This window comes from Myxine glutinosa, chromosome 1, assembly GCF_964187855.1.
Source record: "Myxine glutinosa chromosome 1, kmMyxGlut1.1, whole genome shotgun sequence".
In the NCBI taxonomy this organism is placed as follows: domain Eukaryota; kingdom Metazoa; phylum Chordata; class Myxini; order Myxiniformes; family Myxinidae; genus Myxine; species Myxine glutinosa.
In genome coordinates this window covers 426,691,534-426,704,693 of record NC_136261.1, presented here as the reverse complement: position 1 = coordinate 426,704,693, position 13,160 = coordinate 426,691,534, and the positions used below count along the sequence as shown (strand labels likewise).

At 44.7% G+C, this 13,160-nt stretch overlaps 1 protein-coding gene across 1 annotated transcript in view; it reads left to right on the top strand.

The window, feature by feature from the left end:
- Positions 1-4,722, top strand: part of LOC137418207 (E3 ubiquitin/ISG15 ligase TRIM25-like) — a 55,909-nt gene extending 51,187 nt beyond the window's left edge. The window contains exon 8 of the mRNA XM_078770655.1: positions 3,934-4,722. Within this exon, the coding sequence (XP_078626781.1) occupies positions 3,934-4,481 (548 nt within the window). The 3' untranslated portion in view covers positions 4,482-4,722. The remainder of the gene's footprint in view (positions 1-3,933) is intronic.
- Positions 4,723-13,160: the final 8,438 nt, after the last annotated feature.

Genomic DNA, 13,160 nt, shown 5'->3' with positions numbered 1-13,160 from the left:
TAAGCACTCTCCAAGCAGCTTGGTATGAACTCTCCAAGCAGCTTGGTATGCACTCTCCCAGCAGCTTGGTAATGGATGGAACACCCCTGCTCCCTCCTCAGATTGAGTCTATTTTATTTAGTTCTTTCCTTTCAAGGGTAAAAATATGGGCAACACCTCTGGCGCTCACCTGGTAGAATAACCAGTATACTGCACTGACTAAAAGTATTTTAAACCAATTACAATGGTTGCCAGAAGACAGGGCAGCAGGTAGAATCATACTGACATAATCAATAGACTTCAAACAAACAAAAACATACCTATTTTGGGATCTACTCCCACACACCTCCTTTTCTCATGCCTTGAACAAACATTTGTACATCACGTGTGGCGAAGGTTGTGGGGGAGTTTCATCGAAATAGTGTTTGTCGTTTCAGGGGAAAAAGCAAATACCTATTTTGGGGGGAAATCTGGCTCCACGCAGACCCCCTGACACCCCGTTTTTTTCATTGTCGTGAACAAACTTTACTCACAACATCACAAATATCATTTGTGCCAAATTTGGTCAAAATCCCATCAGCGGTTTTGCAGAAGAAGTTGCAAGTGTTTACAGACAGACGGACGGACGCCGCGCCATCGCACAAGCTCACCTGAACTTTGTTCCAGGTGAGCTAAAAAGTACGTATATCAACGAACAAATCAGCCCATCCCTCCCCCCCCCCCCCCCCCCGTGCCTCGCCTTTGTTGTGCTATTTTATTTTCCCCCTTTTTGTGTGATCTGCTTTCATTATACGACGTCACTTCCACATAAGTAGATACATCTACATATACGACTCACAATAAGTTAGGGATATTGTGGGAGTGAGAGGGATATTGTGGGAGTGAGAGGGATATTGTGGGAGTGAGAGGGATATTGTGGGAGTGAGCTTATTTTTTTTATAGGGCTTAGGGTTAGGGTGTTGAAATTGTGTGGGAATGAGATGGATATTGTGGGAGTGAGAGGGATATTGTGGGAGTGAGAGGGATATTGTGGGAGTGAGAGGGATATTGTGGGAGTGAGAGGGATATTGTGGGAGTGAGAGGGATATTGTGGGAGTGAGAGGGATATTGTGGGAGTGAGAGGGATATTGTGGGAGTGAGAGGGATATTGTGGGAGTGAGAGGGATATTGTGGGAGTGAGAGGGATATTGTGGGAGTGAGCTTATTTTTTTTATAGGGCTTAGGGTTAGGGTGTTGAAATTGTGTGGGAATGAGATGGATATTGTGGGAGTGAGAGGGATATTGTGGGAGTGAGTTAATTTTTTTATAGGGGTTAGGGTTAGGGTATTGAAATTGTGTGGGAGTGAGAGGGATATTGTGGGAGTGAGTTTATTTTTTTTATTGGGGTTAGGGTTCGGGTATTGAAATCAAGAATGCTGTGTTTTTTCACACTCGTTAATAACCATAGAATTAGGACCAACAACTTTTTTCAACATAATTAATACACAAAACCAACCACACCGAAGAACCTGCCAATATCCCTAACTTATTGTGAGTAGTTTATATATACACCATTGTCTGTCCGCCATTGTTCCTTATCCCCGGCCACATCTTTTTAGTTACAATCTCCAGACTCAGGGTACAAACACACCTTTATGAAGGGGAGAGGGTAACATCGGCAATGTGTCCATGGCATCACTTGTGGGTGTGAGCGGAAGGGTGGGGGGGAGGTGATATCGGCAATGTGGCCACGGCATCAAGATGAAGTGTGGGGTCTGGTGGGAAGGCATAAACACTATGTAAATGTGTGGTGGCAGAGGTTATTACAATTTCTCTATTTACCTGGGCAACGCTGATGTTAAAGCTCTGTTTGCATGGGTAAATTTGTTCTCCTTTCCTTCTCCCCCAAATTGAGTGTCCTTGTAAAAGCTCCCCCCCCCCCCCAAAATATATGCAGTACATCCATTCCCCTCTCCCCTCTCCACTCCTCTTTCCTCTCCACCTCCCCTCTCCCCCTCCCCTCTCCCCTTCCCCCTTTCCCTTCCTCCTCCCTCCCCTTCCCCCTGCCCTCCTCCCCCCACCCCTTCCCCCTGCCCTCCTCCCCCCACCGCTCCCTCCATTCTCTTCCTCCTCCCTCTCCCCTTTCTCCCCCCTTTCTCCTCTTCCCTCCTCCTTCCCCTTCTAGCAGCAAAAGACATGATGACTAATTGGTCCATCAGTGAAGCGACAGGTCGACTCTTCCAGTATAAAAATAACGTCCATCGACCTCGTGTTGGATTTCCATCATGTTGGTTCGAGCTTTGCATTTCATACTCAACGAGAAACTTCTTCTTCATTCTCGGAAAACATCACAGGGAAACGATCTGCTTCTGATAAATCTTCTTCTTCAAACTTGGAAAACATTACAGAGAAACTATCTGCTTCTGATAAATCTTCTTCTTTTCAAACTTGGAAAATATTACATGAAACGATCTGCTTCTGATAAATCTTCTTCAAACTTGAAAAACATTACAGAGAAACGATCTGCTTCTGATAAATCTTCTTCTTCAAATTGGAAAAACATTACAGAGAAACTCAGCCATTATCATTCTTCTTCTTCTGGAGAATCGGCGTAAACCAAGCACAGGCCCTTCCCCTTCCTCTTCTTCTTCATCTTATTCTTCCAAGCAGAATGGAGAAACTCAGCTGTCAGTAGATTGCTAAACATCTATCTTATATCTATATTAGAAAAGGGGTGGGAGGTGTTGCCCACCCCTTTGGAGGGTGGAGCGTGGCAACCCCTCCCACCCTGGGCAACCCCTCCCACCCTGGGCAACCCCTCCCACCCCGGGACAACCCCTCCCACCCCGGGGCAACCCCTCCCACCCCGGGGCATCCCCTCCCACCCCCCACCCCGTAGATCCCGAAAGGAGCAGATTTTTTTTATTGCCGTGAATAAACTCAGGTACATCATGGGGGATGAAGGTTGTGGTGAAGTTTCATCGAAATCGTTTGTGTAGTTTGAGAAAAAGCAAATTTCTATTTTGGGGGTTAAACCTGGATCCACTTGACCCTCGGTAAACCCCTTCGACGGCGAGTTTTTTTAGTGCCTTGAACAAACTTTAGTCACAACACAACAAATATTATTTGTGCCAAATTTGGTCGTCAGCGGTTTTGGAGAGGAAGTTTCAAGTGTTTACGGACGGGCGGACGGACGGACGGACGACGCGTCTTCGCATAAGCTCACCTGAACTTTGTTCCAGGTGAGATAAATATACGTGTAAAACAATCAACGTCGAGTGCTAAAACCACTTGGTTTCCATGGTGATACGGTGGCTCGCTTCATGGAGACATCTCCGGAATGGGAAAGCAAATGGAGGATGAAAGTAACAGGACAAGCACGATGTCTGAGAGGTATCCACACTCGCTCTAAGGTGTCTAACCTGGGTTTGAATCCCGACCGAGATATAAACTGTCATCCCGGTGTTTCACAGGTGCAGAGTGACCCATCAATGTGTGTTGACCTGTTAAACAGTGTCCCACCTGCAGGATTTTCATTTCCCCTCCCCTCCCCCATCTTCAACCTCTGACCCCTCTCCCCTCAACCTCTGCCGCCCTTCAACCTCTCTCCTCTCCTCATCCTCTCTCCTCTCTCTCACAGATCTCCTCCCTCGTCTTCTCCCCTCCCGATCCACTACCCCTCGAAGTTGTTCTCGGTGAAATAAATAAATAAATAATGTAAGTTGTTCATTGCGAAATAAATAAAGTTGTTAAATCGAAAAGTGAATAAACAAATAAAGTTGTTGATCGTGAAGTGAATAAACAAATAAAGTTGTTAAATCGAAAGGTGAATAAACAAATAAAGTTGTTGATCGTGAAGTGAATTAACAAAACAATTGTTGTAATAAGAGTTTTTTTTTGTGATAAAGAGATTAATGTGTTTGTGTTTTTGTCCGTTTGTCTAACAATGTCCGTGACCCCGTGTCGTGTCCGCAGATGGACGGACCCCGAGTCTGGACCCAAACTCTGCACATCGACGGATCAAGATCTCCGGTGATCTCAGGACGGCGACTCGAACCGGGACCGGGAATCAGTACCCAGAACATCCTGATCGGTTTGATTATTGGTCACAAGTTGTTTCCTGTGATTGTTTCTCCTCAGGTCGTCATTACTGGGAGGTCGATGTGGGGTCGAGTTATTGGTGCAGAATCGGAATCTGTTTAAACTCCATGGGGAGAAAAGGGGGAAAGAGCGGGTTGGGAGGGAATCCCGAGTCTTGGTGTTTAGATAACGAATGTAATAACGAATTCTCCGCATATCACAACGATCAATGTACCGACCTGTCCATCCCGGGGGATCATGAACGGTTTGGGTTCTTCTTGGATTGCGAGGCGGGAGAGTTGACGTGTTTCGGGGACTCGCGGGTCCTGCACGTGTTCAGGGGGAACTTCATGGACCCCGTTAAACCCGCTATTGGGGTTTGGGATGATGGTGGTTCCGTTCATTTTGTACATTTCGTGAAACAAACTTTCATCACGAACTGATCCGGTTATTTTGGGTTCAAATCAATCAAATCATATACCAGTTCATGACGATGTGATTTACCTGTTCATGACGATGTGATTTACCTGTTCATGAAGATGTGATTTACCTGTTCATGACGATGTGATTTACCTGTTCATGACGATGTGATTTACCTGTTCATGACGAAGTGATTTACCTGTTCATGACGATGTGATTACTGATTAATGTTTATATTATAATAAAGTTTATATAATTTAATAAGTTCATTCTTTATCTTATTTAATGTGAAATGAACTTTAACCCGAACTCTTCACGCTCCTCAGATGCAATAGATTCTTCTTCTTCTTCACACGTGTCATTGAATGGGATGTTTGAGTGAAGAAAGTCCGTCCAGGTAGATGAAACCCTTTGTGTTTACCTGGAATGGAGCACCGGCGTTAATCGTGAAGGTGACAATGGGTTTGGATTGGATCACAGGTAGAATGTGGAACCCTGGATGGAATGAACAGAACGTTCATCAGGCATCGCGAATCACACCTTTCGAAACATGGTCAGGTGACCTTTTGGGTGTTACTCTCTTTTGATCCGATGAATGGTTCACACCCGAAGCTTCAGGTTGTCATTGTTTCCCACGGGGGATTTAATCTTCATCTTCGTGCAAATCTCTTCCATCCAATCAAAACACAGCGATAAAATCACCATCAAATAACCGGTATAGTGACGTCACTAAGTTAATTTAGCGTCATCAGATGAATGCAAATTCCAGAAAAGGTTTCACATCAAGTACTGTGATTAACAATTCATATTCACCTGGCGGGAGGTAAACCGTGATCATACAGGTGGTGCCCTCAGGACGACATTGCACTCCGGGAGGGGCAGGTTGGAGTTCACCCTCGAATTTTTCCAATTGGGGGAAACGACCCTACAACTTTTGGAAGTGAGGACTTCGATCTCGCTATACCTGGATATTTAAACAAAGAACAGGTAAACACCTTCATGTTAAACATTCACCAATTCACTTCTCTTTTTAATTTTACACGTCGACGCAATTGAATGTTGATATTACAACCTGAATGACGAATCTTCCCAGATATTACGTTTGTATCGTGAGTGAAAAACCTGCGATAAAACATGTACAAAACGTGCTTTGTGACGTCACAATAGGGAACAATGTGCAGTGGAATTGAAAACAAGGGTGTTTCACAGGTAGGATGATCCATCAATGTGCGGTATGGGGCTCATCCCGGTGTTTCCCATGTAGGATGATCCATCAACGTGTGGTATGGGGCTCATCACAGTGTTTCACAGGTAGGATGATCCATCATGGGCAGGAGGGGGCTCATCTTGGTGTTTCACAGGTAGGATGATCCATCAATGTGTGGTAGGGGGCTCATCATGGTCTTTCACAGGTAGGATGATCCATCAATGCATGGTATATGGGGCTCATCCCGGTGTTTCACAGGTAGGATGATCCATCAGTGTGCCATAGGGGCTCATCATGGTGTTTCACAGGTAGGATGATCCATCAATGCGTGGTAGGGGGCTCATCCCGGTGTTTCACAGGTAGGATGATCCATCAATGCGCGATAGGGGCTCATCATGGTGTTTCACAGGTAGGATGACCCATCAACGCGCGGTCGGGGGCTCATCCCGGTGTTTCACAGGTAGGATGATCCATCAATGTGCGGTAGGGGCTCATCTGGGTGTTTCACAGGTAGGATGATCCATCAATGTGCGGTAGGGGCTCATCCCGGTGTTTCACAGGTGGGATGATCCATCAATGCGAGTACCGTCCCTCGGATGAACGTTAAACGGGAATCCCGTCTCCCGACAATAGTTGTTGAACGGTAAAGATCCCAAGGTATCCTTCATGAAGAGCAGGTGAGCTATCGCCGGCATCCTGAACAAATTACAGAACAAATCCACCGTAACCTGCACAGGTCCCTGCACTCAGTCAATGACGCTACCCCGACACCTTGTGCCGCATTCAAAGGAAGAAGAAGAATCCATGATTAAACACCATACCTGGTTCTGTTCTGAAGCCTCGTCAGTCCAAACACCAATGAACTTACCGCTAGTTCCACTCACAGTGAAATGTACCTGTTGGAATTCTGTACCTATATCTGGTGGTAGATGCTTCTTCATCACCGTCAGGTATTGTGGGATGCCTGCCACATGTTTACTGTGTCCAGTCGATATCAGGTGTGGCAGCATGTTTATACCTCAAGGTGCTGTTCCCACCTGCCAGCTCTTTCAGCTTCCACACACCTTTTTAGTACGAGGACCATTTTGATGGACGCAAGACACATTGGTATCTCTTGGTTCTTGTACAAGTTTCCGGCCGCACAAGGAACGACTTTGCTGTCGATCTCTCAATGTTAGACCACGCACCTAAGTCTGGAAGTGCTGAATTCCTGTCCATGGAGCTCTCCATCTGTTTTGATTCATGGTCCTGACGTAACAGCTTTCAACACCTCATCATCGTTACCTGAATGTTGGTAGATGTTGTGGGTGGTGCCATGCGTTGTTGTACCTTCCCGTGTGTGTTCATGGAAGTCCAGGTTATCAATGGCACTTTGAGTGAATTTTCCACCTTTAAGGTTTGTGGGAATCAAGAGCTCATCTTGATCCTGGTCCACCTGAGTAGTCCGTGACATGGACGCGAAACATCTCTGGCTCGTTGATACCTGACGATATTGATAAAACGGTTCAATATTTTAACTTCTTCTTTACTCCTGGTTTGTTTCAAGATGTAAAATGCCAGTGGGGATACCTGCTACAGGTGCACAAATACCTTGATCCATAGGGGAAGGCGGGGCAAGTTGAGCCAGTTTTTGTTCTTGGAATGTTAGGACTGAACTTACTGATGATCTTGCACAAATGAGTATCTTGCCTTCTAATTTAATCCTTGGGAAACATTTTGTAGCTAGTTCTTACTTTCTATCCCCACACTGAAAGTCACTGTGACCTTTGAAAAAACGGAGGCCAAATGGCTCAACTTGCCCCACCTGAGGGGTAAGTTGATCCAACCTCTGGGGTAAGTTGTACCACATAGGGGTAAGTTGATCATTGCCCCAAATAAAGATAACTAAAGTAGAACACCATTGTTTTGCCAGAAAAATATTTAATGTTGTAAAGTTCTACAACACTGAACGAAATGCTTCACCCAGTGTGGTGCATTGTCATTTCTCGTGCATCCCCATCTGCGGATCCGCAAACGGGTCAGACCCATCGGCCGATGGGCCCGATCCACAGATGGGTTCCAACACAGTCACTCTCATAGAAAAACAAGATTGTCAACTGTGGTAAGAAAAGTCAACTCAATCCACCTGTCACAGTTTCAAGTCACAATTAAACAAAAAGTATCCCAAATAGTTGATCATTGCCCCAAATAAAGATAACTGAAGTACAAAAATTGGTCTGCCTGAAAAATATTTAATGTACTTGTTACAACACTGAACGAAATATTTACATGTACCTTGTGTTCATGGTTATAATTCAATGTGGCAGCTGGATTGTGTTTGCAAGTGAAAGGGAGGAGTTTTTGGCAGCTGTGTTGTTCTTCAGAGGTGGAGGGGGCCGCGAGCGAGCTGAAGGAGGTCGTGGTATCTGCTTGCCTCGCGCCAGTGGCTACTAAGGGCTTGGTGCCACCGCCATCTTGTGCGCTTCCCATGGGGTGCCTTCAAGCTTCAATGACCACCAAGCTCCCAAAGTGCTCATCGAGACCAGAGCTGAGTGCTGGCAGAAACATTAATTATTTCATGCAAACATGCAGCTCCAGGAGAGGACCACGTTGTTGTTGTTGTTGTTGTTGTTGTTGTTGGGTTACCTTTTTGAACAGCGCATGCGCATACATGATACACAATGTGCATGCGCGCATGATTGCAACAGATATCCTCATGATTCTACACGTTGCAGCTGGTGACCACACTGTGGTCATTTTTCTCTTGTTATTTTATCATTCCCCTTGTCTGTATACGAGTCCGTATGGAGGGTCCCTCAATTAGAATTTTAGTTTTACCGTGCATTATTTTGTTACCGACATTTCTTTCAATAAAGCCTGTATTTTTGCATTATAATTCCGTGTCAGGTTTGAGTTGATTATCACAGGTTCAAAGACGTCCAGTGGGACCCATGAAGGTAAGAGCTTCGTTACCCATCACTGCCCTCATCCCCCGCGCGTATTCACACCGCCATTAGATTGAATGCCTTGGTGTAAAAGCTCAATCCGCTATCCGTCCCCAGGGGTGCTCACCCCGGGAACGCAACAGTAAGGTCTCATGGGATTTTGCTCCTCATCCGGATCTGTCCCCTGAAAGAGGCTGAAAAGGGGTTTTTGCTTCTGTTGAACACGAGGTAATGTCGCTGATCCGACTTCTCTCTTTCATATAATTTTAATATATCGTATTTTTCAAATTCCATCTGCAGAATGGGGCATGGGGGAAATAACCATCAGTCCCCCACGGAACCCTCCCCAGCCATCTAATGTCAAGACAGCTGAGAAACAGTTTTAGTGATTAATGTCATCCTGGGACTTTTTCTCGTACAGCTCTGGAGTTAAAGAGAAGAGATGATTTCAAAATTTTAATAAAATTCCCATCACATTAACTGTGCTCCTTATCACAAATGTATATTCCCTCTCTATATATAGTTGTATTTTCTGTCTGTTTGTCCACCAAAAGAATCTGCCCAACCGGTAGTAACCCCATAATATTGCATACAAATCCTCTTGGCAAATGGAGATGCAAGAAAACATTTTCAAACCTACAGGTTAGGGGTTTCGGGGTGGGGGGGGGGGGCGGGGGTGGGGGGGAAGACCCCAATTCTCTCTATGTAAATGTGTATCGTATAGCACCACCCAGTGTTAGCCCGTATTACAAATCATCTTGCATCTTCTAAATTCCTTCCACACAAGGTGCGGTTAGCTCTGCTAGTATTTATATAATTTTGTGCAGGATGTTCCTTTTTAATCCACCACCGGTTCACGATTCTTCACTTCTGTTGTTTCTTTATTCTGTGCAGGATGTTTTGGCTGCAAAGTATCCTCATGTGTCACAGTCAATGGAGAGCGTTGCATCCCAACTACGGCATGTTCAGGAAGAGGAGGCGCAAACAGAGGTGGGAATCACCAATAAGTCATCGTTGTTTTGTGAAGGGATGTACGATGATGTCCTTCCTGCTGTCCTTTCTTCCTTCCGTGTGTGCGTCAGTTATCAATCTTTTTTTTCTTTTTTTTCCAACGATAACTGGAGAACCACTGAAGGGGTTTTAACCAAACTTGGCACAAGTACGGATTGAAATTCAAAAGATAAACTGATGGTATTTTTGGGTTCAACAGGTGAAAGTCTCATTTTACAGACCACGAGTCGAGTTACAAACATCAAATGTTGTTACTCTTCTCCTTCTCTGTCTTCTTCTCTTTCTCTCTCTCCCTACTGTGACTTTTAATTTTTATGGCGTAGCCCATAGAGCAAAGCCGTATAGAACAGTGTTTGCCCGTCCATATGTATGCATGTACGTCCCCTCAAACGTATACCAATGAGAGCTGAGGATCTGGTCACATGAAAAGGTGAAGTGATTACGTCTGACGTCATTACGGCGGTATGTGGCTAACTCCTCACACATTTTGACTCCAATTTCGTTCAGGCCGAACATATCATTGAAACGTTTTGCAGTTTTGTTTTTAGTTTATTTTAACTTATATTTAAATTTAGCAGACGTTGGAGTTCCAATGCTTCAATATGAATTCATCATGACTGTCCAGACACCTTGAGCTCCCTGCATTGTACGGTTCGGTGCTGGGTTCTGCCTCTGAGGCCTACTTGGTTTTGCAGTGACCGATCCTCTGATGGTGTCGGTGCCGGCGAGGTGCACCCTCCCTCCCATGCCAGCATGGACTGTGTGCACCTTGCTGCATCTGATGTTATTATTGTTATCAAAATGCAGTATTTGTAAATTGACTGTAATTTAACCTTTTGGCTTATATTATTGCATTAATATAAGACTGTAATCTTAAATTACAGTTAAATCAATGAAATTGTCTGAAAAATGGCCTCTAAAGGTGGGTTTTTTTTTTTTTGCATTATTATTACTAGCAACGGGACCACCCTAAGGGCGGGGCTTCAATTGGGAAGCCCAAATGAAAAGGCAAAATATCAGAAATTTAAGGCTTTTTTTTATTTTAAACGATTCATATAAACATCCGTTCAATCATATCACACACAAATCTTCAAAATCTAAACAGTACATGGCGCCCATTTTGAAAAAAAGATTGAATTCTGCAAAACGGAAGTGGCCGCTACACGTCTTTCTCAGTCGCACGGTTATGTGTGAAGAGTGCGCGCCAAATCTAATGGAAGCAGCCGCTTCACCTGTTTCTCAGTCGCTTTTCACACGCTGCCAAGTTACTTTGGAACCGCATGTTTATATAGGAAGAGTTCATCAGAAGTCGATCTACTCTCTCCTGGTACATAGAATTTCAACAAAAGCCAAATCATTGTTCATATCGGTAAATATTATTCCATCGTGTTTGAAAAAACTGGAAAATTGGGAAAAAAATTGGAAAAACAATATAGCCTATTTTACTCCAAGGGGTCCCAGGATTACCCACCCAAAATTTCGTTGCGATCGGTTCAGCCGTTTTTGCGGTACCTTCAAACAGACGGACGGACATTTGGTGAATTATAGTAAGATTATTATTATACAGCAGTATTGTTTTTTAATAATAATAATAATAATAATAATAATAGCATTAATACTAATAATATAGTAAATATAATCGTAACACTGCAATCCTTTTGTCGTTATTGCAAAGTTTCTAGATTGAAGCGATGTATGGTTGGTTCATTGTAACTCGAAACATAAAATAAACAAAGCAGTGTCTCAATGCTTCTGCTTCCGGTCTTGCTGGCGAGGTTTCGTTTATTCGCAGCTCTCCACGCTCTCAATCAAAATCGAAGTTAAGTAATTGTTCCCATTTGTATTTTCGTTATAACTGTATTTATTTGATGGTGTTGTACGTATAGAGTGTCCCGAGGAAGATTTTCGGTGCAAATCTTTCATACCTGTATAGAAAATCGTGTTAATTCGTGTCTTGTCTTTTGAGGCCTTGTACAGTGTCCAACCTTGAGGCTTTGTTTTTCTCTCAGCGGTTCTCGTTTGTGCTCCAATAACTTTCGTTCTCTGTTTTCCCAGTCTTTTCACCCCATAGCCTACTTCTTTGTTTAAAATCTCAACAACAAAAAAAACAAAAAAAAACATTTCCTTCTCTGTTCTTATTTGTTGTTCTCATTCGTTTATTCGTTCTTATACGTTCATTCGTTCTTCGACCACGTGTTTCTCCCCCATTTCCCCATATAGTTTTCACTGTTAAACTTTAAAATGTTGACACTTTCCCCTCAAGTTCTGTATTCCGTCGTATATTATAACACCGTTTTCTTCTTCTTCTTTAAAAGGTAGCTTTCGACTTGCTCACCAAATCTATTCATCCCCAAAAAAATATCCATCTCTTACAGTGCCTCTTTTCTACATTCCCTAAACTATCCTGCACTCCATCCTCCCTCCAGCGTCCTTAAACGTATTTTTGACTCGAAGGTCACAAGAAGCTCATTTTGCAATAAATGTTCGTTTCCCATTAATAGTACACTTTCTAAAATCCAATCTCACCCCTCCCCTCCAAATCTTCCCCATAACCCCTCCCCTCCAAATCTTCCCCATCACCCCTCCCCTCCAAATCTTCCCCATCACCCATCCCTTTCAAATCTTCCCCTTGCCCCTCCCCTCCAAATCCTCCCCATCACCCATCCCTTTCAAATCTCCCCCCTTGCCCCTTCCCTCCTAAACTCCCCCCACACTCTCCCCTCCAAGACTCCCCCTCACCCCTCCCCTCCTAGACTCCCCCCTCACCTCTCCCCTCCAAATCTCCCCCATATCCCATCCCTTTCAAACCCCTCCCCTTGTCCCTTCCCTCCTAAACTCCCCCCTCACCCCTCCCTTTCAAATCTCCCCACCCTCATTTCTTCTGAATTTACCCCCTCTCACTCTCCCTCCTCAAAGCGTCCTCCCCGCTTCTTCCCCCTTCCAACTCTCACCTCCATCTCCCCCAACCTTCTGCCTCGCTTTTCCCCCTCCTCAAATAACACCTCATTGTGCCTCACCCAATCACCATCAAACCTTTTGTCCGCCCCATCCTTCCCTTTCTCCGAGCTATTCTGAAATCTCTGACACACCTTCAACAGCTCTCCCTACCTCTTCCACCTCTTCCACATCTTACCCTACCCCTCCTCCCCCCTGTTCTGTATCTGATGCTCCCCCTTCCTCTTCATTAACGGTATGGACCTCAAACATCCGGGGCCTTCGTTCAAACTTAACTGATCTCTCCATACAGGTTGCTTCTGTCAAACCAGACGTGATCTGCTTAACAGAAACTTTCCTCCTTTATGATGTCTCTGATTCCATAGTATCTCTCCCGGGCTACTCCCTCCTCCGGTATGATAGACCTGAGCCTCGTCCTGGAGGCGGGGTTGCTATCTTTATCAAAAACTCTCTTCCTCACTCGCCCTGCACTGCACTCTCTCCACCTCACCCCCAGGAATACCTCTGGCTACGGCTTCCCCTTCGCTCCCACCTCTTGTTCATATGTGTGTTGTACCGTCCACCAAACAGTGATGACTCCATCTACATCTCGCTGTCTGATAATA